The sequence below is a fragment of the Fukomys damarensis genome, unplaced genomic scaffold (assembly GCF_012274545.1).
Source record: "Fukomys damarensis isolate Sample0158 unplaced genomic scaffold, DMR_v1.0_HiC HiC_scaffold_20, whole genome shotgun sequence".
Classification (NCBI taxonomy): Eukaryota; Metazoa; Chordata; class Mammalia; order Rodentia; family Bathyergidae; genus Fukomys; species Fukomys damarensis.
The window spans coordinates 21,684,889-21,709,655 of NW_022900932.1; the positions used below are offsets into that span (position 1 = coordinate 21,684,889).

The following is a 24,767-nucleotide window of genomic DNA, read 5'->3' on the forward strand; positions in this document are numbered from 1 at the left end:
TTTTTTTTTTTTTTTTTTTTTTTTTTTTTTTTTTTGTCCTGGGGATTGAACCTTGTGTTTGCAAGGCAGGTGCAGTACCACTGAGCTAAATTTTTGGTCCCAGTGAGTCCTCACATTTTACAAGAACAATCCTTTACCTTATACTTCTCTCTTTTCATAAATGTCAAGAGGTCCTTGCGCTTGCAAGACAGGCCACCGAACCGCTGAGCTAAATCCCCAGCCCTATTCCTTTTTTTTTAGTTTTTTTTCTATCTATACTTTTTAAAAAAGTAGCTTTTAGTCAGGCGTGTTGGTAAAAGCCTACAATCTCAGCACTTGGGAGGCTGAAGCAGAAGGATTTCAACATTTGAGGCCAACCTGGGCTACATAGTGAGTTTAGTGCCAACCAAGAGTACATAGTCAGACCCCATCTCAAAAACTCATAAACAAGCCAGGTGTGGTGGTACATGCCTGTATTCCCAGCACTAGGGAAACCATGGCAGGAGGATCACTGTGAGTTAGAGGGTGGCATGAACCACCCAGGGAGACCCTGTCTCAAAAAAGGAAAAAAAAATCCAAAGACAAGCAGTAAAAGCCAGACATGGTTGCAGATGCCTGTATTCCCAGAAGTCTGGGAGACTGAGGCAGGAGGATGGTAAATGCAAGCTCGATCTGGGCAATTTAGCAACTTGTCAAGACCCTGTCTCAAAATTTAAAATAAAAAATGGGTAAGGATATAGCTCAGTATGAAAGCCCTAGGTTCAGTCCCAAGTACTGCAGAGAAAAGCTCCTCATGTTGCACAAAAATCCTTCTTAGGATTCTGCATGGAATTTCAAACAAGTCTTGGACATTTTTTGGGGGTGGATATGGGGATTGAACTCGGGACCTTGCGCTTGTGAGGCAGGCAAGTGGGACCACTGAGCTAAATCCCCTGCCCAATCTTGGACATTTTTGTTAGCTAGCTGTATTTGTAAATCCTGTACTAATTTTGTTGTGTCTTTTATACCTTATGCTTTCAGCTTATTATTTTATTTAGTTTTCTATGATATTATAGCTGGCCATTTTCCTCCTGTTGATACCATTATAACCAGCACCATGTTACCTATACTTGCTTTGGATTTGTTATGTGCAAATAACAGCACTTTTCTTCCCTTCCCTTCCCTTCAGTGCTTCCTTCTTGGCAGCAATGCATAGAACTAATAACTATGAACCATGCACGTTGGTGCGTGCTTGTCCCATCTACTTGGGAGAATGAGGCAGAAGAATCTTAAATTCATGGCCAGCCTGGGCAACATAGGGAGACCTTATGTCAAAAGAAAAAAAAAGAAAAGAAATGATGATAACAGATGAGAAAAGAAATAATGGTAACAGACACTTTGATTTATTGTTGATTTTTCTTTTTGTTTAGTAGTACTGCAGGTTGAATCCATGCCTTCACACTGAACTACAAACCCTACTCACACCCTTGTTTTAGAAATGTTTGTTTTGATATAGGGTCCTACTAAGTCACTGAGTAGCTCAGGCTGAGTTTGAACTTGGAGGTCCTCCTGTGTCAGCCTTCAAGAGTACTGGGACATTGATGACTTTAAAGGGAATGCTTCATTTAGTATATTTGGTATAGGTTTTAGAATATAGCATTTATTGCATCTGGGGATATAGCTCAGTAGCACTGTGCCTGCCTGGCAAGCATAACGTCCTGAGTTTGATTCATGGTACCAAAAAAAGGAAAAAAGAATATAGCATTTATTAGATTGAGAAGTTGATTCAAATTTTATCTGAGGACTGGGGTGCTGCTCAACACCTCAGCATCTCAGTACCTCAGTGTTAAAGTGTTTGCCACGCATTTCCAAGGCCCTGGGTTCCATTGCCAGCACCTCACACACAGAAGGGAAGAAATGACATTTTCAAAATTCAGACTGATGTTGAATTTTTTTTAACTGTTTCTTGGGGAGCTGAGGATCAGAGCAAGGACCATGGGCATTCTAGGTAATGCTGTAAGTGTATTTTTTGTTTTGGTACCAGAAATCGAACTTAGATCTTTGCACTTTCAAGGTAGGCGTAGCACCACTGAGGTAAATCCCTGGCCTGCTAACACTCTAGTGTTAACTTGCGTGTCCACTGGTGTTGGGTTTTGTCAGATACCCTTTGCTGTGTTTACGGAGATAATCTGTTAATGTGGTAAATGACATTACTAGAGCTTTTTTTTTTTTAACTCTGTAAAAGCACTATCACTGCATATTTTATTCAGAGAAAATAAAAGGAGTAAGCAGAAACAAAGAAAAATCCCAGTCATTTGCAGTATCTATCAGCTTTCAACTTGGCTCTCCTGTCCAGAAGTGTCTCATGTAAAAATCCATCTTTCCGAGCCTTTTTAAGAATTTTACTGTCTTCTTTACTGATTTTAAGTTTATGGTCCTGGAAACTGAAATTTTTTTATGTAGTTGATTTCACGCTGTTTTACATTCCCTTTGTCTTCTTCTGGAATTTCATCTATTTTCTTCGTTTCCCTTTCAGCACAGGATCTCATCTTTATCATTTCTTCTTCTCCTGCTGTTTTACTTTTTGCTTCTATATCACCTGCTTCATTGCATCTAATAAAGTAACTATTTGAGGCCAATAAGGCCATTTTCCCATCTTGAAATACTGGTTCCCATTGTTCTCTTGGTCCAATGGCATCCAATCGCCCAACAACAAGTCCATCTGAATTGATACCAAGATATTTTCCATAGCCATATTTCAGAGCAATTCTGGAATCAGACAATTTAACAGCAGTAAACTGCTCTGGAGGACTAGGACCTTCATCAACTTCCTTATGTGGCACTCCCAGAGTAAAAAGACCATTGTCAAGTGCATGGATATAGGTTCCTTTATCCATTTCAGTGGTGATAGTTCCTGAAATGTCACCAAAGTTGGCTACTGTCCACCACATTCCAACAATATCAAGTTGGGTTTCATCATCCTCTTCTCTTTTTCTCTTCTTTTCTTTCTTTTTCTTCTTACTGCGTTTTAATCAGAAAGTATGTTTTCAGAAGCAGAGTAAACTAGTCAGGCCTGGCACTCCAAGACTGTAATTCCAATACTCTGGAGGCTGCAGCAGGAGGAGCGTGAGTTTGAGGCCAGCCCGGGCTACACAGCGATACCCTGTCTTTTGGCTTTCGTTCCCTTGAGCACGAGTTTGGTGGTGGACTTTACGTTGGAGTATTTGGCCATGGTTCTGAGCAAACTTCTGAACAGAAGGGAGAAACAAACGTTAACTCGAAGAAAGCACTCCGCAAACAGTCTCTCAGAAGTCCTTGACCCTTTTCAAACACCAAAAGTCTTTTTTTTGGTTTTTTTGAGACAGGGTCTCACTATGTAGTTGAGACTGACCTGGAACTCACTATGTAGTCCAGGCTGGTCTCGAACTCACAGCGATCCTCCTGCCTCAGCCTCCCAAGTACTGGGATTACAGGCATGTGCCACCACGCCCGGCCTACATTTCTAGAGCTTTTAATGTTAAATAAATTTGGAGTCACTACAAACTGGTTATAATGATCTCTTTATATCTAGCTGGATTCAATTTGCTATATTTTTTTAAGATAGGGTCTTACTTTATATTCCAGCTGGCCTTGAACTCACTATGGTAGCACAGACTGGCCTCGAACTCCTGGCAGTTCTCCTGCCTCCTGTTCTGCAGAGAGCTAGGTATAGCCATGCACCACCACACCCAGCTCAATTTGCTTATTTTATTTATTTTTGACACAAGGTCTGGCTCTGTAGTCCAGGCTGGCCTTGAGCTCACTGTGTAGCCCAGGCTACCCTCAAATTCACAATGATCCTCCTCCTCAGCTTCCCTAGTGATGGGATTACAGGTGTGCATTACCACGCCTGGCTAGTTTTGTTTTTTGAGACTGGTTCTCACTATATAATTCAGGCTGGCCTTGAATTCATGGCCGTCTTCTCACCCCAGCCTCCCACCTGTTGGGGTTACAGGCATAAACTTTTGAGACAGGATTTCAGTAAATTGATAACTTGACCAGGCAGGGTTTGACCTGCTATTCTGCTGCCTCATGGGTGTGTACCAGCATACCTGGCTCCTTTTTTTTTCCTGTTTTTTTGAAATGGTCTCACTAGTTGAGACCTCCCTGGAACTCACTATGTAGCCCAGGCTGGTCTCAAACTCACAGCGGTCCTCCTGCCTCAGCCTCCCGAGTGCTGTGATTACAGGTGTGCGCCACCATGCGTGGCTCTCTGTTTTGTTTTTCAGTTTGAGTCAAAGTCTTGCTAAGTTGCCCAGGCTGGCCCTAAGTTGGGATCACCCTACCTCAGCCTCCAGGATCACAGGAAGTACAGGTGTACACCACAGTTCCTTTCTTATTCCGCTGCTGTCCTAAACTGCGTATTTCATTACTTTTCAATGTCTTTTCCTATCATAAGCATGTTTGTTTTCTAAATTCTACTCCAACTGCTTTGTCAGTTTTTTTTTTTTAATGTTTAGAAAATTTCAAAATGTGGAAGTAGAGACAATAGGAAGTGAACCACCATGCCAATCACCTACCTTCAACAATGGCCAATTTTTTTTCTTTTTTCTTTTTTGTTGTTGTACCAGGGATCAAACTCAGGACCTTGTGCTTGCCAGGCAGGCATGGTACCAACATGCCTGGCCCAACAATGGCTATTTATGGACACTCTTATTTCATCTGTTCTTTAAGTTACTCTCTCTGCCCTCATTCCTAGAGTGTGTGCAGCGTGTGTGCTGGGGGACTAGGCATGCCAGGCCAGTCCAAAACCAGTGATGGCGAACCTTTTAGAGACAAATACCCAGATTGCAACCCCCAAGCCCACTTATTTATCCAAAGTGCCAATGCTGCAAGTGAACTTGAATACTGAGGTTTTAGTTTAGAAAAAACAACATATACATTAACATCTTTTGTCTTAAAAGAAAAGCAAATAGTAACATGTGCCATAGGTTCGCCACCACTGCCCTAAACCATTGAGCCAAGTCCTTAGCTGCCAAATTGTTTTCACTTAATTATTTCATCCAGAATACTATTTATTTATTTATTTTATTTTATTTTATTTTTTTGAGACAGGGTCTCACTATGTAGTTCAGACTGCCCTGGAACTTACTATGTAGCCCAGGCTGGTCTCAAACTCACAGTGATCGTCCTGGCCCTTTTTAATTTTTGAGACAGGGTCTCACTATGTAGTTCAGACTGCCCTGGAACTTACTATGTAGCCCAGGCTGGTCTCAAACTCACAGTGATCGTCCTGGCCCTTTTTAATTTTTGAGACAGGGTCTCACTAAGTTGCCTATGTTGGGCTTGAACTTGCAGTCTTCTGGCCTTGGCCTCCCAGTTCGTGAGGATTAAGGTGTGTGCCACTTTGCTAGGGTGCTGGGTGGTTTTGGATTGGGAGTTCATTGCTTGTTATTGAACACTAAGTACTCAGATGTTTAACCCAGGAATGCTTCCTTCCAGAGACTATTCATTCAGCTTCTGCTATGAGTTTATGGTGAGGATTAGACTCTATCCAGGAGTTTCAGATTCTGAGCCTTAGCCTTAGCAGGTCCCATCTCATGGGCATTGTTCCCCTGGAGAGTCACCTCACGTGCCTCTTGCTGTATTTTGGGGAGGTAGGGTAAGGTTGTTGCTGGAGTGATTGCTTTTTTTTTTGTACTGGGGATTGAACTCGGGACCTTATGCTTGGGAGGCAGGCAGCAGAACCACTGAGCTAAATTCCTGGCCCCCTTCCCCCCTTATTTCTTGAGACAGGGTCTCACTATGTAGTTCAGGCTGATCTTGAACTCACTGTGTAGCTCAGGCTGTCCTCAGACTGATGGTGATCCTCCTGCCTCAGCCTCCTAAGTGCTAGGATCATAGGTGCCTGCCACCATGCCCGGCTCCCCTGCCCCATTTTGTAGAGGGCATCTAAATTGCTCCTTGAATTTATAATCCTCCCACCTCAGCCTTCTAAGTAGCTGGAACTACAGGTTTATACCAATCCTCACCAGTCCTTTTCTTTCCTTATACTTAAGATGCCCCTAGGGACTCATGCCTGCTACTTAAGCACTCTACTATTGAGCTATATAGCCCAGCTGTTTTAAAACACTTCTCCAAGTTGCCATGACTGGTTTTGAAATCAACATCCTTCTGCCTCAGTCTCCCAATTTGCTGAGAGTATAGGTGTTTGTCATTACACCTGGCTCCTCCTCGCTTCTTTTCTTTTCTTTTTTTTTTGGTGCTGGGGATCAAACTCAGGACCTTGCACTTGTGAGGCAGGTGCAGTGCCACTGAGCTAAATCCCTGGCCCTTGTTTTTTTTTCTTTTCTTTCTTTGTTCTTTTTTTTTTTTTTTTGAGGCAGGGTCTAACTGTGTGTTCCAGGTTGGCCTTGAACTCAAGACAATCCTCTTGCCTAAAGTGCAGGATTATAGGCATGCACTACCACACGAAACTGCTCCTCTATTTTAAAAAATACTTTTACAGGGCCAGGGATTTAGCTTGGTGCCACTGCCTTCCTTGCAAGTGCAAGGTCCCAAGTTTGATCCCTGGTATCAAAAAAAAATTTTTTTCTTTATTACATAGTTATATCTACAAATTTATTTCTTAATTTTTTTCCCATCTTCCAGATATTTTTACATTTTAAATATTCATCACAAATATAGTTATTATTAGTTAGATTACATTATATTGAAGACCACATCATTTAAGTATTTCAGGCCAGCCTTGAACACACTGTGTAGCCCAGGTTGGCTTCAAGCTCAGGGCAATCCTCCTGCCTCAGCCACTCGAGTGCTGGGATCACAGGCATGTGCCACCATACCTGGCTCATTTAAGTGTATCTGATTTTTTTCTAATTAATTTTCTATGAATTTCCTTATAATGAACTTTTAAAGTCCTTAGAACAATTTCTGTAAATATAAAAGTATATGAGTATTCTAAAATTATAAATAATATTAAAGTACTATAGGTTATATGGATTTATTATAAAGAAGAAATGCAAGCTGGGCGAGTTTCTCTGTGCCTCTGATGTAACTGGGAAGCTAAGGAGGACCGCATATTCATGACTAGCTTTGGCAACTTAGTGAGACCCTGTCTCAAAATAAAAAATTAAAAATGCTGGAGATGAACTCAGTGTGATGCCCTGGGTTCAGTCGCTATTGCCTTAATAAAAAAGGAAATGCTTATATGGAAGTGTTTGCCTAGGGTGGGCTGAATATTTGCTGGTACTTGTTTATCCTTTTCCTTTCCATGGTACTGGGGATTCAACCCCAGGTCTTCTCACTGAACTACATCCATAGCCCTTGTATAATTTTTAAATTTCATGACAGGGTCTCACTAAGTCAGTAAGCTGTCCAGGCTGGGTTCAAACTTGCTATCCTTCTGCCTCAGCCTCCCAGAGTACTAGGATTATAAGTTTGTGCCACCAGGTATGGCTTGAACTATTGTTTTCTTTTTGATTTATGACTTTATTCTATGTAGAAGTCATGTAAGTGTTTTGCAGGCACCAACTGCTTTTCAGGTATTCTGTTCAGGGAGTCTTATGAGTCTATGTGAACTTTTCTCCCATGGTCACTCTTCTTTGAAGACAAAATTAGACTTTGAGTTAAAATCAGAATGCTTTGTCATCGGAATTTTTTGCCTATCTTACATTATCACTGTCACTGTTGTAAATATAAATCCTTGGGACCAGGGATTTAGCTCAGTGGTTCCGCTGCCTGCCTCACAAGCTCAAGGACCCAAGTTCGATCCCTGGTGCCAAAAAATAAAAAAATAAAAAAATAAAAAAAGATAAAAAAATTTTAAAAAAGTAAATATAAATCCTTATATTGTAGTTACTAATCATGAATTTAATTTTACTTTATGTGAAACTTGGGGAAATTGTTGAATTCTACTCATCTATAAGGCAGCAGTACCTTGACTGTGCCCCCTTCAATGTATAACATATTAGTGTGTGAAAATTGATGCTTAAATTCTTGTGTCCGTTTTGCCATCGTTAGTGTTAATAAACATTAACTAAGAGATTTTATATGTTAAGCCAAGCAGCCACAATTAGGGCGCGCAGAGTCAGTTCTGGAGTGAGTTGGTTATTACATAAGAGGTGTCTTTCACAGCTCACATTCAACTAAGCATCATGCTGAATTTATATTTTGTTTTGCAGGTGTTTCATTTTTTACTTTTGGTACCTTAAAGAGTGTTGGGCTTTCCCACGCTCCCACCCTTCTTGGCAGACCTTCATCAGACAATCCTAATGTGTTAGTTTTGAAAACTCACATAAATTTACTTTGTGGTGGTGTTGCTGGAGCAATAGCACAGACGATATCGTAAGTTTCTTCATCAACTTTTCAATCAAACTGTAGTTACCCAATCCTGATTTTTTGTGTTGGTTAATCATTTCATTTTTTTCTAATAGATTATTCAAAAACAGGATCTCTTTCCAAAAACGAGTATAAACTTTTTATAAGTTAATAAGTTCATAAGTTTTTTGCCTTCACTGTATAAATAATTATATGCCAAATTGATCAAATTAATCTATCCATTCATTTAAAGGAAAGAGCTGGGCATGGTAGTGCGTGCCTGTAATACCAGTACTTGGGCGGCTGAGGCAGGAGGATTACCCTGAGTTCGAAGCCAGCCTGGGCTACATAGTGAGTTCAAGGCCAGGCTGAACTACATAGCAAGACACTATCTAAAATAACCAAAAAAAAGAAAAGAAAAGAAAAATAATTTTCATTTGTGTAAATTTGCATGAAGTTTCTGGAGTTTGAGCCATTTATTCTGTGTGTGTGTGTGTGTGTGTAAGGAAATGCAACTTCTCTTACATTAGATTTTAGAGGCCTACTTTGACCAGATAGTATACTAGGAATCAGGAAATTCACTGAAGAAATAAATAAAGCCTATATTTTTATTAAGACAGTAGCAAAATTGCCCTACTCTCTACCTGGACTTAGATATGATATGCATATTGGGAACAATGATAAAGGAATTACTAATTGGAAAGAAAGATGGCTTCAAAGAATTTCCCTACCTAGACCAAGAGAAATCAAGAAAAATGAGTAGAAGGAGGCTGCAGTAATACAAAATAGGAACTTTTCAGAAATAGAAAGTTTTCTGTGACTCAGAAGACATATCCCAAAAAACCAGAAGACAAGGAATTAGTAGTATCACAGAGATTACAAAAAGAGTGTTTGTGCAGTCCCGGTGAAGTGGGGGTTTAAGGAGGGGAATAAATTCCAGACCACTCTGGGCAATTTAGCAAGGCCTGTCTATGAACAGGAACAAAAAGGTCTGGGGATGTGGAGGCCTTGGGTTCAGTCTCCGGTCCTGGGAAAAAAGGGTACATTGAGAAAAGAAAAGCAATGGGTCACTGGATTTCACTACTAAGGTAAAAAGAGATTTGGTGTATTTATGTGTGGGAACAGATTCTCCTAGATTCAAAGTAAAAAAGAAAAGCTATTTAGTTTACTTTTAGAAACTCATCTGTGGAATCTTGTTCATTTACAGAGAAGTGATTGCCTCCAGCTGCTCTGATTCTCTTCTTGGTTTTATTGCCTCCCTTTCTTTATTTTTTTAAATGTTTTAAAATTTTTGTTTTGTTTTTTGAGACAAGGTCTCACTATGTAGTTGAGACTGACCTGGAACTCACTGTGTTGCCCAGGCTGGTCTCAAACTCACAGCAATCCTCCTGCCTCACCCTCCCGAGTGCTGAGATTACAGGCATGCGCCACCATGCCTGGCTTCTCTTTCTTTAGTATTAACTCCCAGTTTAGTCTCTTAAAATCTGCCCCCTACCCCCCATTTTGTTTTTTGTTTTTGAGACTAAGTCTTGCTGTGTAGTCAGACTGGCTCACTGTGTAGCCCAGGCTGGCCTTGAATTTAGGGCATACTCCTGCCTCAGCCTTCCTAGTGCTGGAATTATAGGTGGCCTATAAATTAAGCATGTCCCTTTTTTTTTTTTTTTTGGTACTGGGAATCAAATTCAGGACTGTGGGCTTGCAAGGCAGTCACAGTGCCACTGAGCTAAATCCCTAGCCCAAGCGTGTAACTTTTAATGCTAGTAAACTGCTGTTACCTAATGGTAGTTGCTGTCCAAAGGAAGTCTAATCTTGGTTTCTGGAGTCTCACTGATCTTTTGTTTCTAATTAAGAAGTTGGATGAAGACGTGCAGCAAAAAGTTGCTTCATCTGACTTTCCACTGCTTAAACTATGTCCTCACGTATGTGTCCAAAATCAAGTGAGTCCCTCACTGTCTCTCCGTCTTTCCAGTTTCTCAGTTCTTGTGTATTGTAGCACCATGTTCCCTTTGCAGATATCTTACTGACTTACAGCCTCCTCTTCCTCATCAAGCTGGACTTTAGTTTTCTGCTGTCCAAATCAGTGTCTAGAACACCTTGCCTGTCTTCGTGTTTTCAGTACATGCCCAGAAAACCACTCTGCCATTCCCCAAGCCCCATTCCCTCTACGCAGTGTCATCTTCCTCTTTGGTCGGCCATCAGTGAAAACCCTGAGGCTCCAATGTTTCCCTTCAGAGCTGGGTGGGGCTCTGTAAAGAGCAGCCTCCAAGCAGGCTGGAGCCCCTTGGATTATGCTCTGCCCTGCAAAAACAAAACCCAAATATTATCTTCTTGTATTCCTCTTTATAACAGTCTTCCACTCCAGCCTTTATATTTGTTTTGTTGTTGTTGTGTTTTGTTTTTTTACAGGGTCTCACTATATAGTTTAGGCTGGCCTCAAATTCAATCCTCCTGCCTCAGCCTCCCGAGTGCCGGAATTACAGGCATGCACCACCATGCCTGGCCTATTTGTTTTTTAATAGTAAATTTAAATGTATGTAAAAATATATAATTATTTGATTATACATCACCTTTGTCAATATTAGATACCATGGAGAAGTTCAAATAGGAAAGCAGAAAGCAACTTTGTAACACTGCAGAATATGTTTGTACTCCTGCATTTGTTGCGAAGAGGCAGTGAGATAAAGTGCCTAAGCCACTTGTTGCAGAACCTAACACAAGTAGTATCAGCAAAATGAAAGGAACTTTAATAATCACTCCTAGGAGAGATAATTTTTGCAAGTCTATAATTTTCTCTGCCCTTGAAATGCAATTCACTGTACATTAGTTCTAGCTCTTAAAGAATATTTTGTATTAGTCTACTGTAATGGAGAGGACTTGCTGAAATTCTGGCAGTAGTTCCCATCTGGGGGTGATTTTGATTCAAGTGAACATTTGTTTTTTTGTTTTGTTAATTATGAACATTTGGTGAATTATTCAGGCTCTCAGTGCCAGAGCTGCCCTGGGGGCCTTGCCTTGCACAAGAAGAGGAAGTCCTGCCCCCTTTCTAGTGAACGTTTGTTTATGCCTGGAGACATTTTTTGTTGTGTGAAGGTTCTATTAGTGTTTAGTGCTAAGAGACCAACAATGCATTTAAATACTTTTTTGTGTAATTCAATTTAAGGGGTGGGTACAGGGGATCAAACAACCTTGTGCTTGTGAGGCAGGTGAGATGCCACTGCGCTAAATCCCTGGCCCTGTAATTCAGTTTTTAATAATGACTGTTGCACTTAAGCAGCCCTTGACAACAAAGGATCATCTAAAATGTCAGTAGCAACAAAGTGGACATCAGTAATTCCAGCCCTTGGTGGGCTAGGGCAGAAGAATTGTTGTGAGTTCAAGGCCAGCCTAGGCTACGTAGTTTATGGCCAGGCTGGACAACATAGCGAGCCCCTGTCCTAAAAAATAATAACAAAAGTAAGGTGGAGAAACCCTAATGAAAAGCACTGTTTCAGGAATTGACATTTTGTCCTTAAGGAGTGAACAGAATTTGATATCGTTGGGCTGGGGATTTAGCTCAGTGGTTTCACCACCTACCTTGCAAGTACAAGGTCCTGAGTTCGATCCCTGGTACAAAAAAAAAAAAAGAATGTGATACTGTGATGGGATAGAAGACTCTTCAGAGAGAGGGGAGGAGAGCCTGTACCATTCATTGATTTTGGTGGTTTGTTTGTTTTTTGTTTATTGAGTCAAGGTCTTGCTAGTTCAGGCTGGCCTTGAGCTCCTGGCAGTCCTCCTACCTTAGCCTCCTGAGTGCTGGGATTATAGGTGTGCACCACAGGTCTGGCTGATTTATTGATTTTATTCATGTGCTTATATCCTAGTTCCTAGATTAGACAAATCAGTAAGAGCATAGGGACATATTAGTTCCTGGTATATATGGGACTTTCCATATACTGGGGGCTGAATAGAAAATGAAAATTATTTTTTAAGTCTTTGTGCCTTTTTTTCTTCTAGCTACCCATTTGATGTAACGCGTCGGCGAATGCAATTAGGAACTGTTCTGCCAGAATTTGAAAAGTGCCTGTAAGTTCTCCATATGTCATTGTTAATTTTGGGGGGGAAATGTAATGTTTAAACTCAATACAAAGAGGGCTGGGGATTTAGCTCAGTGGTTCTGCTGCCTGCCTCGCAAGCACAACAACCCGAGTTCAATCCCCGATACCAAAAAAAAAAAGTCAGTAGGAAGACAGGACTTTGGTCTCATCAGTAGTTTTTGTTTTTTGTTTTTTTGGTACCAGGGATGGAACTCAGGACCTTGTGATTGTGAGGCAGGCAACGGGACCACTGAGCTAGATCCCTGGCCCTCTCAGCAGTAGTTTTTCTCTTTCATATTACCTCCCACAGTACACTGTGTTAACCTTAGAAGGCTTCCATTAGGTCCCAATTCTCTTTTTCAAAACTATTTTAGCAAGGTGCCGTGGCACACACTGTAATCCTAGCACTTGGGAGTTTGAGTCAAGAGGATCACAGCAAGTTCAAGATCTAGGCCAGCCTGGGATACATAGTGGATTAAGGCCAACCTGAACTACATTGTGAGACCCTGTCTTCAAAAAAAACCCAAAATAAGATAAAGTAAAATTTTCTGATAGTCACATTTCTATAAGGAATAAAAAGAAACAATAGGCTGGGAGTGGTGGCTCACGCCTGTAATCCCAGCACTCAGGAGGCTGAGGCAGGAGGATCGCTGAGTTCAAGACCAGCCTGAGCTACATAGTGAGTTCCAGGTCAGTCTCAACTACATAGTGAGACCCTGTCTCAAAAAAAACAAAAAAAAGTAACAATAAAATTGTTTTAAACATTTTTTATTTGCTTAATATTTCTAAAATATTTCAACATTTTACATTTTTATATTGCATTTTATATAAAACACATACTTATATATTTTGTTTTGTTGTGGGGGGGGGTTTGTTTTTCTTTTTTGAGACGGTCTCACTAGGTAGTTGAGACTGACCTGGAACTCACTGTGTAGCCCAGGCTGGTCTCGAACTCATAGTGATCCTCCTGCCTCAGCCTCCTGTGTGCTGGGATTACAGGCATGTGCTATCATGCCTGGCTAGGGAATATTTTTGATGTTTATACTTTTTGTTGTTGTTGTTATTGTTGTTGCTTTGTTTTTTTGAGACAGGGTCTCACTGTGGCCTTGAACTCGATTATGGACCCCAGGCTGGCCTCGAACTTGAGGTGATCTTCTTACCTCTTGAGTTCTGGGATTACAGGTGCATAATGCCACACACGGCCAAAATTTAAATTTTTATTAGTATGTGTTTCCAGTACATAATGATTACATTCATAGTGGGGTAAGCGCCTTTAAAAAAAATATTTAATTTTTTTTTTAAATTTTTTTTTTTTTTTTTTTTTTTTTTTTTTGGTACCGGGGATTGAACTCAGTACCTTGCACTTGCAAGGCGGGTGGCAGAACCACTGAGCTAAATCACAGGCCCCTAAAAGCTATTTTGCAATGCTGGGCTCCTTGCTTGGCACGGAGCATCACCTGTCCCTGTTGTCTTGCAGTACTATGCGGGATACTATGAAGTATGTCTACGGGCACCATGGGATCCGGAAGGGGCTGTACCGTGGTTTATCTCTCAATTACATTCGCTGCATTCCTTCTCAAGCCGTGGCTTTTACAACGTATGAACTCATGAAGCAATTTTTTCACCTAAACTAAAAAAAAATATATTCCTTGTGGTTTCTTTTCCTGCATAAACTCTTAGAAGGAAAAATTAAGTGCAGGAGAAGCATTACTTGATGGGGGTTATTTACCCTAGCACAGGAACCACTGGTATTTTAATACTTGATTTATTTTTTAGTCACAAAACAAAGTGCTTAACTGACTTTTTGATGCCAATCATTATATCTTAGAACACTGAAAAAAAAAACTCCTAAGCTGATGCTGGCTAATCAGTTAGGTTATTTGAAACTGTTTAAAAGTATTATTTGGTAGTGCAGTGTTTATAACCGTAATGGGGTCCAAGAGATTGCCATTAACTTTATTACACTGTTTTAAGCTTTTAATTGTAATCATGATTTTTTTCTTTTTCTTTTTTTGTGCTGTTTCAAGACCCAAATGCAGGGCCTTGAACATGCTAAGCATGCACTCTTTCTACTGAGTTCACCCAAGTCTGAAATCATGATTTTGTAAAAACTCTTGACATTTTTCGTTATTAAGATATGCAGGCTTGGATAAATTGAAGCAGAATGATGAGAACAGAATTTTTAAGTTCTTTATTTTTCTTTGTATAATTTTGCTTGACCGGGTAAAAGGAGAAATGCTTTTCCTTCATTTTTAAATTAAAAAAATGGATTTAAAGTGTATTCAAAGTCCATATATTTCTCACAGGCACTTCTAATACAGAGTAGTATCTCTGTTCTCAAAAACAGAGTAGTGCCACAGTTATGTTTTGTTGGATGGTTTGGTATATACTAGAAGACTGAAAGTGAACTGTGAAATATCCGTTAATGTAGATGTGAGTATCAAAGGATGTTTCTAAGATGTTATGTCATGATATATCAACTAGGTCTTCCATGTAAAGTCATTTTAGTACAATATAAATTTAGGGAGAAAAATAAAATATGATTTGATTGCTATTCTTTATATTAAGAAAATTGTTTAAAATGTAAGAATTCTACTTCTTGTGTTTAGAGCACTTTTTGTAGTTTATTGTCAGCATGACAGAAACGGGAAGAGAACAGTGAAAATTCAAATAGTGATTTGTAGAATTAATGTGATCTTTATGATACCAGAAACCTAACTTGAAAGTGTTATTTCTGCATCAATTTTTTTTTTGTGTGTGTAAAAGCTGTCTTGTCATATCCATGTAAAAATTGGATGAGCTGGTTTCATTTTCAGTCTTTATTTTAAAAATAAATATGTATCTTAATGTGATTTTTTAAAACTGTACCGGCAGGTAGGAATACATGTGTTTCTAAAACTATTTTGTATATTTTCATTTCTGGTCCACACTGTAGCTAACTATTGTCACTGAGTCTTAAAATAATGTAAATGTATAAAATAAAAATCTTAGTTATATTATCAGTAAAAGGGAATGACAAATATTTTTTCAATAAAAATTTGCATTCTATGTCTGTGAATGTGCACAGGTTATTAAAAATAAACTATCCTTATTTTGACAATTTTTTTCTTTTAACTATATTATCAAAGCAAAGATGGAAAACATTTAAATAATAAAATAATGATAGTATTTGTATTTGATTTATTTCAGATAGGTAACTCAAAGTACATTTTGTGCTGGGTGTGGTGGTATACACCTGTTGTAATTTCTGCCATTTGGGAGGCAGGGGCAGGAGGATCACAAATTGCAGGCCAAACCAGGCCACTTAGTGAGAACCAGGTCAAAATACAGATAAAAAAGAGCCAAGGACGTAGTTTAGTGGTAGGATGTTTGCCTAGCACGCATGAGGCTCTGGGTCCAATCCTGCCTAACACACACACGCACACACACACACACACACACACACACACACACACACACACACACATGTATTGCCAGATTATTTTCCCTGTGAAGATTGCCAATTTTTTTTTTAATCTTCATTGTTCCTCTTTTCCTGCCTTCCAGTCTGTTCAGCCCTATGGTTTGTCAAATGCAATGGTGTCTTGGTTTGAGGGTTGATGAATAAGGTAATAGCAAAGACAAAGGCCTCCAAGCACATCCAGTATTTATTGAATACAATTGTGGGAAGAGATAGAGAGTAGGGTAATGTTTTGAAGTCATCTAGTGAATTAATGCCGAACACCTGGCATGACAGCCCCCAACAAAGCTGTCCAGGAGTAGGCCCTCCCTACTTATTTTTGCTAGGACAGAAGAAACCAGTACTAGGTCCAGGTGCAATTAGCAAGTAACCCACAAGGTCAGTGAGAAGCATTAATTCAGGGGAAAGGATTATAATTGGTTATAAATGCTGACCTCAGCTGCATATAACTCAGCAGAGCCCTGCCACTTCACAGACCAGGATTTAGCCCTCAGTGACAGCCATTTGTAAAGGAGCAATATTAGCCCAACTCTGCTAGCTGACATGTCCATTTGAGTCAAGCAGGGCTTTGGTCTGACTCCTGATATAAAGCAGTATAGCTGAATTAGGGAAGGCAGGAAGCATGTGCCACTCATAGCCTGCTAGTACTGGGTAGGGATGTCTCCACACACACACACACACACACACACACACACACACACAGACTTATAATGTCCGCAACTCTGGGAGGCTGAGTCAGAATGATCCCAGGTTCATGCCCATTAGGGTTATAGCAAGACTGGGTCTCAAAATAAAAAGTATAAATAAGGTTGGGGATATAGCTCAATGTAAAGGTACTAGGTTCAATTCCCAGAATTTAAAAAAAAATCTTGCTTTTCCTCCAGGGTACTGAACTCCATTTATTTGTTGTATTGTACACCTGGGATTATATTAGAATTATAGGCAACTTGGATGATTAACTATATATGCTATCTGATGTAGGTTCCCAGTAGTGTCTAACACCAGGTATTAACTTTTATTTTTTGGTACCGAGGATCGAACTTGGGTTCTTGCACTTGCAAGGCAGGCGGTGGAACTGCTGAGCTAAATCCCCAGCCCACCAGGTATTTCCTTGATGCACACTTATGGTAACTGCCTCATTTATCTACATTTTCTGGGTGTGCTGTGAGCTGACATATGGAGAATAAAAGCAAGCAGCCATGGAAAGATTTTTTTGTTTTGTTTTATCTTATTTTTTTGAGACAGGGTCTCACTATATAGTTCAGGCTGGGCTTGAATTATGTAGCCTGGGCTGGCCTGGAACTCATAGACGTCCTCTTTCCTCAGCCTCCCAAGTGCTGGGACTACAGGTGTGCACCACAACTCCCGGCTAGCCATGCAAAGATTTGTGGGTGATGAGAACAGCAGGTCCCAAAACTCTGAGATGGGAAGTGTGGTTTGCCACAGCAGTTGTTAGAAGGCTGAAGCATTGTGAGTTAGAGAGAAGCAGCAGATGGGGTGGGAGAAATAGAGGCCAGATCATGTAGGAGTCTACCAGTCGTGGCCTTTCCTTCCTTTTTGAAGATGGCTTTATTGCAGCACAGGCTGGCCTTGAACTTGTGATCCTCCTGCCTCTGTGCCGGGATTGCAGGTATGCGCACCCTGCCTGGACTTCTAAACAGTTGGGAAGGGTCGATGAGCCATACACTGGGAAAAAATATTTGCAAAACAGATATCTGACAAAGGCTTCTACCCGTAGTTACAAAGAATTATTGCCACTCAGTAATAAAAGAACAATTAGAACAATTCAGTATTTTTAAAATGGGCAAAAGATTTACACAGTTTACCAAGGAAGACACACAAATGTCTAAGGGCATGATGAGATCCCCAGTATCATTAGTGATTGGGAAATGTAAATTACAACTAAAAAGACTCAAAGAAAGAAGTATTGTCAAGGCTACATAGAAGCTGGAATTATCAGGCATTGTTGGTGGTAGCATGAAATGTTACAGTCACTTTGGATAAAGATCTAGTCATTTCTCATAAAAATAACCATAAATCTCAACATGACCCAGAAATTTTATTCCAAGTATTTACCCTAGAGAAATAAAAGCGACACTGGATTTGGCCATTCACCTATGAGATGTGTTAAAAAATACAGTGAGTGCTGCTGCTTAATCCTGTCCAAGGGAAAGGGAGAGATCCTCAATACAAGAAGTAGCTTGTGGACACTTAGAAACAGAGTGACAAGTTTTTAACTTGTTCAGTGAGCCCCAGGTTGAGAGATGTTTTCCACTCTGCTGCAAATAGGATCGCGAGCAACGAATTAATGTGGAATTCTGTTTCAAACCGCAAAAAGCTGCTAAAGAAACACATGAGATGTTAAAATTAGTCTGTGGTGATGGTGCAGCCACCATAGAGACAGTTTCCGAGTGGCTTGAACAACTTCATAATGGCTGTGAATCAGTCGAAGACAAAAATGAGTGTAGGTCAACATCAAAAACCCCCCAAAAGATAGAAAGAATGAATAAAATGATTGGATCAATAGAATGACTGTCAGGGATATTTCAGAGGATCTGAAGGCCTGTTCCATTCAAAGTATTCTAACAGATTTGAATATGAGTAGAGTATCAGATTTGTTCGTATTGACTTCCGACCAAGAGCAACATCCTTTTGTAATTCTCTTTGGAGCTGTGCACTCTGCCACTTCAGATGCCAGTATTTTGTAAATGTCATCAGGGAACGGAAACTTGGGCCTGTGATTATGACGTTGAGACCAAGGTTCCGAGTTCTCAGTGAAATCACACAGATGGCTTTGTGTGAGAAAGTGCGTCAGTCAAGATCTAACATAAGGCTGGGGATTAGCTCAGTGGTGCTGTGCCTGCCTTGCAAGCTCAAGGTCCTGAGTCTGATCTCCGGTACAAAAACAAGACAAAACAAAACAAAAAACGAAAGATCCAACATCAAGATGATACTGTGCTTTTTGACCTTGATGGGATTGTGGGTTTTGAGTTTGTAAAAAGGAATCTTGAATATAACAAGAGCTTATTAGAACATTTACGAAATGATGTGTGCAGAAGACAGCCTGAGAAATGGGCAAACGGTTTTATCCTCTATCATTATGACGATCCATGTCATCATCATATGATGTAGCAATTTCTGTTAAAAACATGGTTGTTGGGCTGGGGATTTAGCTCAGTGGTTTCGCTGCCTGCCTGAAAGCACAAGGACCAGAGTTCGATCCCTGGTACCAAAAAAAAAACCCAAACAGACAAAAAAACATGGTCATGTACCTTACTTACTGGATCTGACACTGCAAATTCTTGTTCTTCCCCAAAGTCAAAATGACCACGACAGGTAAACATTTTTAATAGATTCAGATGATCAAGGTAGCCAACACAGCACAACTAAAGACAAAAGAGAACTGCTTCAGGGTCTCACTGAGCTACTCATGCTGGGCTCGAGGTGTTGTCCTTCTGCCTCAGCCTCAGAATGGTACTACAGGCTTGCACCACCACGCATGGCATTTGTCTCCTTTAAAAAAACAAAACAGCCATATAAACTGAAAAGTCTGCTATTCCAATATGAAAGACTGGGATCACCTGAGAATTAGTCAAACTCTTTTGTAACCCCAGATACCTTAACCAGTGACAGTGGGCCACTCACTAGCTAGGTGCTCTATAAGGAATTTAGGAAGGCACTGGGCATAGACAGGTCAATTAAAAGGTAGGAGTATAGCTTCTGGCCTTGGCCTTAGTCTCCAGTACCCCAAAAAGTCCTGCCAAGTTGAAATTTTTTGAGAACATGTTTGGCTTTTTCCACCTTTCTCAAGGAGATAGTAGTTTCCAAACAAAACTAGCCAGGCTTTTGAGTGAATAAATTGCACATGAAATTAAAAGCATATCTATAAAATATTGGTGCAAGAATATTTGTAGCAATTTTATTCAAGATATACAATACTGGGCCAGGAATTTAGCTCAGTGGTTCCGCTTCCTCCTTCTCAAGCACAAGGTCCAGAGTTCAATCCCCAGTACCAAAAACAAAAACAAAATAAAAAACCACAAATACTATAGAAATAATAGCAATAAGAAAGGACACACACAGCCGGGTGTGGTGGCACTGGCCTATAATCCCAGCACTCGGGAGGCTGAGGCAGGAGGATCACTGTGAGTTCAAGACCAGCCTGGGCTACATAGTGAGTTCCAGGTCAGTCTCAACTACATAGTGAGACCCTGTCTCAAAAAGCCAAAAAACTAAATAAAGAAAGAAAGGACATACAAGGGCTGGGGATGTAGCTCAGTGGTTCTGCTGCCTGCCTCAAAAGCACAAGGACCCAAGTTCGATCCCCAGTACAAAAAAAAAAAAAAAAAAAAAAAAATAACATAAATGCAACCCCAAAAAAAAAAAAAAAAAAAAAAAAAAAAAAAGATATAACTCACAAAGGAATATTGCCACTCGCGTAATAAAATGGATAACCTCAAACACATACTGGACACAAGAATTCTGACACTGTACTACATACTATATGATTGGGTTTGGGGATGGGGGCTGGCTGGCTGGGGACATGAGAGAACTATCTGGGCTGATAACATACCCAGCCCATTTATTTATTTAGGCAAGGGGTCCCTTGTATAGCTCAGGCTGGCCTTGAACTCACCATGTAGCCTGGCTGGCCTCAAACTTGCAGCAATCCTCCTGCCTCAGTCTCTCAAGTGCTGGCATTACTTGCAGGCATCACCACAGAGATACTTTTTTATTTTAAAAAACTGCTTCATCTGGGGTTAAATTTGAGATCCTCCTGCCTCAGCTTTCCATAGTGCTGGGATTACAGTCACTTTATAGAGGCTTCGTTTACTCACATGCATTTGTCAAAATTCATCAAAGAGTGCACAAAAGATTTGTGTATTTATTTATGTACATTTAAAATGTCATAAAAAAAGAAGTCATGCTTTTCCATCCCATGCCATCAGCAAATAAATGCCTGATAGTTTCTTGGGGCAGTGTGTGCAGAAGAGTGGACAGTTGGTTGGAGGTGAATCACAGCAGCTGTATTTGTGACTGGTCAGGGCCCTTGTGGAATGGGGTCTTCAATGGCTCCATCTGGTACGACTCCCTGGAGGAGACGCTGAGCTTGCATGTAAAACATGTGCAGAAAATTCACCCAGATCCTGCTGCATGCCAGTTCTAGAGTTCTGCCAGGTCCCTCTCTGACCAACTCTTCTCCAAGATCCCCCTCCAGGAGAGAAGTAGAAAACATTCCAGGGGGCAGCAGTCTTGATACACAGAGCTGCAGTAATGATGGGATTTTGGAACTTCATCTACAAGATCTTTGATTTGCTCCTAGGAAAGAAGATGAGGGTTCCTCACCCTGATGCAGACTGTGGCAGCCAGTACAAAGGTGGCTGGAGGAGGAGCGCCCCACGTGTCATCAGTAGAGGAATGGAGACACTCAGCCCTGGTGGGACTGAAGTCTGGGGCCCTTGTTTTACTTTGGTTTTTTTTTGGTACTGGGGGATCGAACTCTGGTCCTTGTGCTTGCGAGGCAGGCCACCGAACCACTAAGCTAAATCCCCGGAGCTGGGGCCCTTGTTTTAGAAGAAGGCACAGTTAGCAGACACAGCACTGCCTGGAGTTAGGGTCAGGCCACCACTGCAAAGTCCTCTGAAGAAAGTCAGGGAGAAGCTGGATGTGGTAGCAGATGCCTGTAATCCCAGAACTCGGGAGGCTGAGGCAGGAGGATTGCTGTGAGTTCAAGACCAGCCTGGGCTACTTAGTGAGTTCCAGGGCAGTATCAACTACATAGTGAGACCCTGTCTCAAAAAACAAACAAACAAAAACAACAACAACAAAACAAAACAGAAAGTCAGGGAGTGAGAATGCTTGGCCAAAGGCCACAGAATCCAAACCAAAGTCTCAACTTAAGTTTGGGACAGCACCAGCATTATCTAATTGACAATAATTCTTTTAGATTATCCTTGAAATGCTTTTTTAATATTTAAAAATTAGAATAGTTACATTTGAAACAGCTGAAGTATCCATTTTTTTCATTAAGTTTATTGGTACATTTTAGGTGTACAATACAGTTACTTTCATCATTGGTAACTTGTACCTTTACATGATGTATCTGTTACTTTTACCCCATTTCCCTGCCCTCCTTTCAACTCCTCCACCCCTCCCTATTTACAGATTTTGTTTCCACTTTTTCCTTTTCTTGTATTTTTTCCTTTCCCTTCTTTCCTTTCCCCTACCCCTTTAGACCCATTCTTTTTTTGGGGGGGGGTACCGGGGATTGAACTTGGGTCCTTGCCCTCGCAAGGAGGGCAGCAGAATCACTGAGCTAAATCCCTGGCCCTAGATCCATTTTTTAAAAAAAATTATTTATTTATTTTTTTGGTACCAGGGATTGAACTCGGGTCCTTGCACTTTAGATCCATTTATTTTTAAATATTAGAAACATACTAAAGCTGAAGAAGAGTCTAAATTCTGGAGAGTATTATTTATCAGTCTCAGTATTTTTAGAAATAAATATTGGCTCATGTGAACCCCAAAATGTTACATAAAAAATTGGGGAGAAAAAAAATTGGAGAGGGCCATACTAAATGTTGAATTGTCGTTAATAATATTCATGTGTGAAATGTAATGATGCTTGCTCTTTTGAAATGCATGAAGAAAAACTCGAATTTGCTCCCCCCACCACCTTTTTAAACTCAGGACTTTGCGTTTGCAAGGCAGGTGTCGGCACCACTGAGCTAAATCCGGGTCCAGCATGTGACAAAGCAAAGGCCCCAATGTTAACTGTAAAATCTACATGATGGCCAAATGGGTGTTTATTAGATAGTTCTTCTAAATTTTCGGTACACTTGAAATTTTCCCTTACAGTGTAATGAGAAAAAGGAATGCATTACAGAAGCAGAACGGCAGGAGGAATTCCGTCCGCAGTCCCTGTAAGAAGCTTGCTGTAGAGGATGGCTGAGAGATGGACTACGTCCCGCCCAAATGACATCTTTTCAAGACAGGAATCATTCGGCCCTATTGGAGCCATCCAATGACGCGAGGGTGACACAGACAGAAGAGAATGACAGGATGAACGAAGTGGCACCGCCTTGAGAATGCCCGGTGCCTTGGGATCCTGCCTGCAGGTGGAGGGATTGCCCATCGGTAGCAGGAACACCTTGCTGTTTCGAAAAGAGGAAACAGAAAGAGGTTATAAAATGGATTGATATTGGTAGTTTTGTGGATTTAGTTGAGGCGTAACTGCTTCCGCCTCGTAGGTGCTGGAATTACAGGTGTGCACCGCCACGCCCTGCTTTTTAAAGAAGAGATTGGTTCCAGTCGGGAGTAGTGGGGCACGCCTGCAGTCCGGCACCGGAGAGGCTGAGGCTGTGAGTTCGAGACCAGCCTGGGCTACATACATAGTGAGTTCCAGGTCAGTCTCAACTACACAGTGATACCCTGTCCCCCTCCCAAATAAATAAATAAAGAAGAGATTGTTTCCTAGGGAATGCAAAATTTCTGTACCCATGAGACTCTTTTTTTTTTTTTTGGTATTGGGGATCGAACTCAGGTCCTTGAGCTTGCAGAGGCAGGCCCCGGAACCACTGTGCCAAATCCCCCGGCAGAAATACAAAATTGGGCTGGAGGGTCCAGTGAGGGCTTGGGGGGGGCGGGTCCCGTCTGGGCCTGCGCGGTCCAAGTGGAAGCTGCGCTTCCGGGCTGTGGCGCTCGGAGGGGCGCGGCCCTGGGCAGGTCACGTGGGTCCGGGCGTCTGCGCATGCGTACGGCGCTACTCTGGCTCGTGCTTCTCTTTCCCGGCTAGAGGTTCCCAGCCTGATTCTCTTTCTCTGGGTTTTACCTGGCCACGGTTTGCCGTCTCCCAGCCCGGGATGGAGCAGCTGGACGAACTGGAGCTGCTGATGGATGAGAGTTTCGAAGAGGAGGCTGCGCCGCCGGCAGAGCCGTGAGCAGGGCGGGACGGGAGTGGAGACCAAGCGGGAGATTTGAAAGGAAGGCGCGGGAGCGGCGGGGACAGAGCGCAGAGCGCCTCGGGCGGGGGCGCCGAGTCTGAGCTGAGGCCACGTGCCGCCAGTGCGTTTTTTCCCGACTTTGGGGTGTCTCGGCCATTCGCAATCTCCGCCTCAGAGGAAATCGCAAGTGCCTGAAGCTTTTCTTTGTGCTGCTGGAGGTAGTCATCCCAAGGAGAACGTGCACTACCATCGTGATGTGGAATTGTGTTCGGTAGTAACAGCTACAATGCTCTTCAGCGTCAAGGGACGTCTACATCTGGGGCTTTATTGCTGCTGGGAAAGACCCTTGAGAGATCCTGTAGGCGACGCAGCTGCTAGGAAATCGGTGGCCTGAGGATTGAGGCCTGAGGCCACCTGGGGAAGTTGAGGAAAACATTTATAAAATAATAGAAGGAGCAGTGGAGTGACCAGGGTGATTTAGGGAGCGAAGCGAAAGGTGTTCGATGATAGAGTTGGAGTGACTTTGGACTGACCTTTGGTCTCTCACTGTTTAAGATTTTCAGGAAAAGCTTAGCAGGAGATCATCTTTTAGATTTTGCATGGGTTTCAGGTGGCTTGGACTACTGGATAAAAGTATTGTTAAATGACTCACCCGTTATAAGTACAAACAAGACGCTTCTGCATGACCCCATAGAGAAGAATGAGCTACTCTGATGATAGGTATCCAGCCTGCTTTCTGTAAAAAGCAGAGGCTGAGGACCAGGGATTTAGCTCAGTGGCACCTCACCTGCCTGGCAATCGCAAGGTCCTGAGTTTGATTCCCAGTACCAAAAAAAAAAAAGCAGAGGCTAGTTATTCCTATTGAGGTTTTTATAGGAATTCCTGCAGTATTGAACAAAATGATTTCCAAGTATGCTATTCTAATGTAAATGTAGACCTTGGGGCGACTGACCCAAGGTACTCTTTCACAACATAACCAACCCTCTACACTTACGCTAAGTTTCCTTGGCCCCTTTAATCAGTTTTTTTTTTTTT

The 24,767-nt window shown here is 41.5% G+C and overlaps 3 protein-coding genes across 8 annotated transcripts in view; 2 read left to right on the top strand and 1 right to left on the bottom strand.

Moving 5' to 3' along the window:
• Positions 1-15,373, top strand: part of Slc25a16 (solute carrier family 25 member 16) — a 40,463-nt gene extending 25,090 nt beyond the window's left edge. For both annotated transcript variants that reach the window (XM_019204895.2, XM_019204894.2), the window contains exons 7-9: positions 8,121-8,283; positions 12,250-12,318; positions 13,807-15,373. In XM_019204895.2, the coding sequence (XP_019060440.1) occupies positions 8,121-8,283; positions 12,250-12,318; positions 13,807-13,963 (389 nt within the window). In that variant the 3' untranslated portion in view covers positions 13,964-15,373. The remainder of the gene's footprint in view (positions 1-8,120; positions 8,284-12,249; positions 12,319-13,806) is intronic.
• LOC104850777 (protein FRG1-like) lies at positions 2,224-2,987 on the bottom strand (the record flags this gene model as incomplete). The annotated part of the gene is given in 2 exon segments (XM_033766586.1): positions 2,224-2,402; positions 2,404-2,987. Coding segments are annotated over 2 exon segments (717 nt in total), but the record flags the coding sequence as incomplete, so codon positions are not given.
• Positions 15,374-23,552: 8,179 nt separating the features above from the next.
• The window catches only part of Dna2 (DNA replication helicase/nuclease 2), a 40,642-nt gene continuing 39,427 nt past the window's right edge, over positions 23,553-24,767 (top strand). For 3 of the 5 annotated variants that reach the window (XM_010605742.3, XM_010605762.3, XM_033766558.1), the window contains exon 1: positions 23,553-23,725. In XM_010605742.3, coding sequence (XP_010604044.1) covers positions 23,652-23,725 — 74 coding nt within the window. In that variant the 5' untranslated portion in view covers positions 23,553-23,651. Of the gene's footprint in view, positions 23,726-23,867; positions 24,453-24,767 lie in introns of those variants that run through there. The other 2 variants (XM_010605747.3, XM_010605754.3) reach the window with 2 other exon arrangements.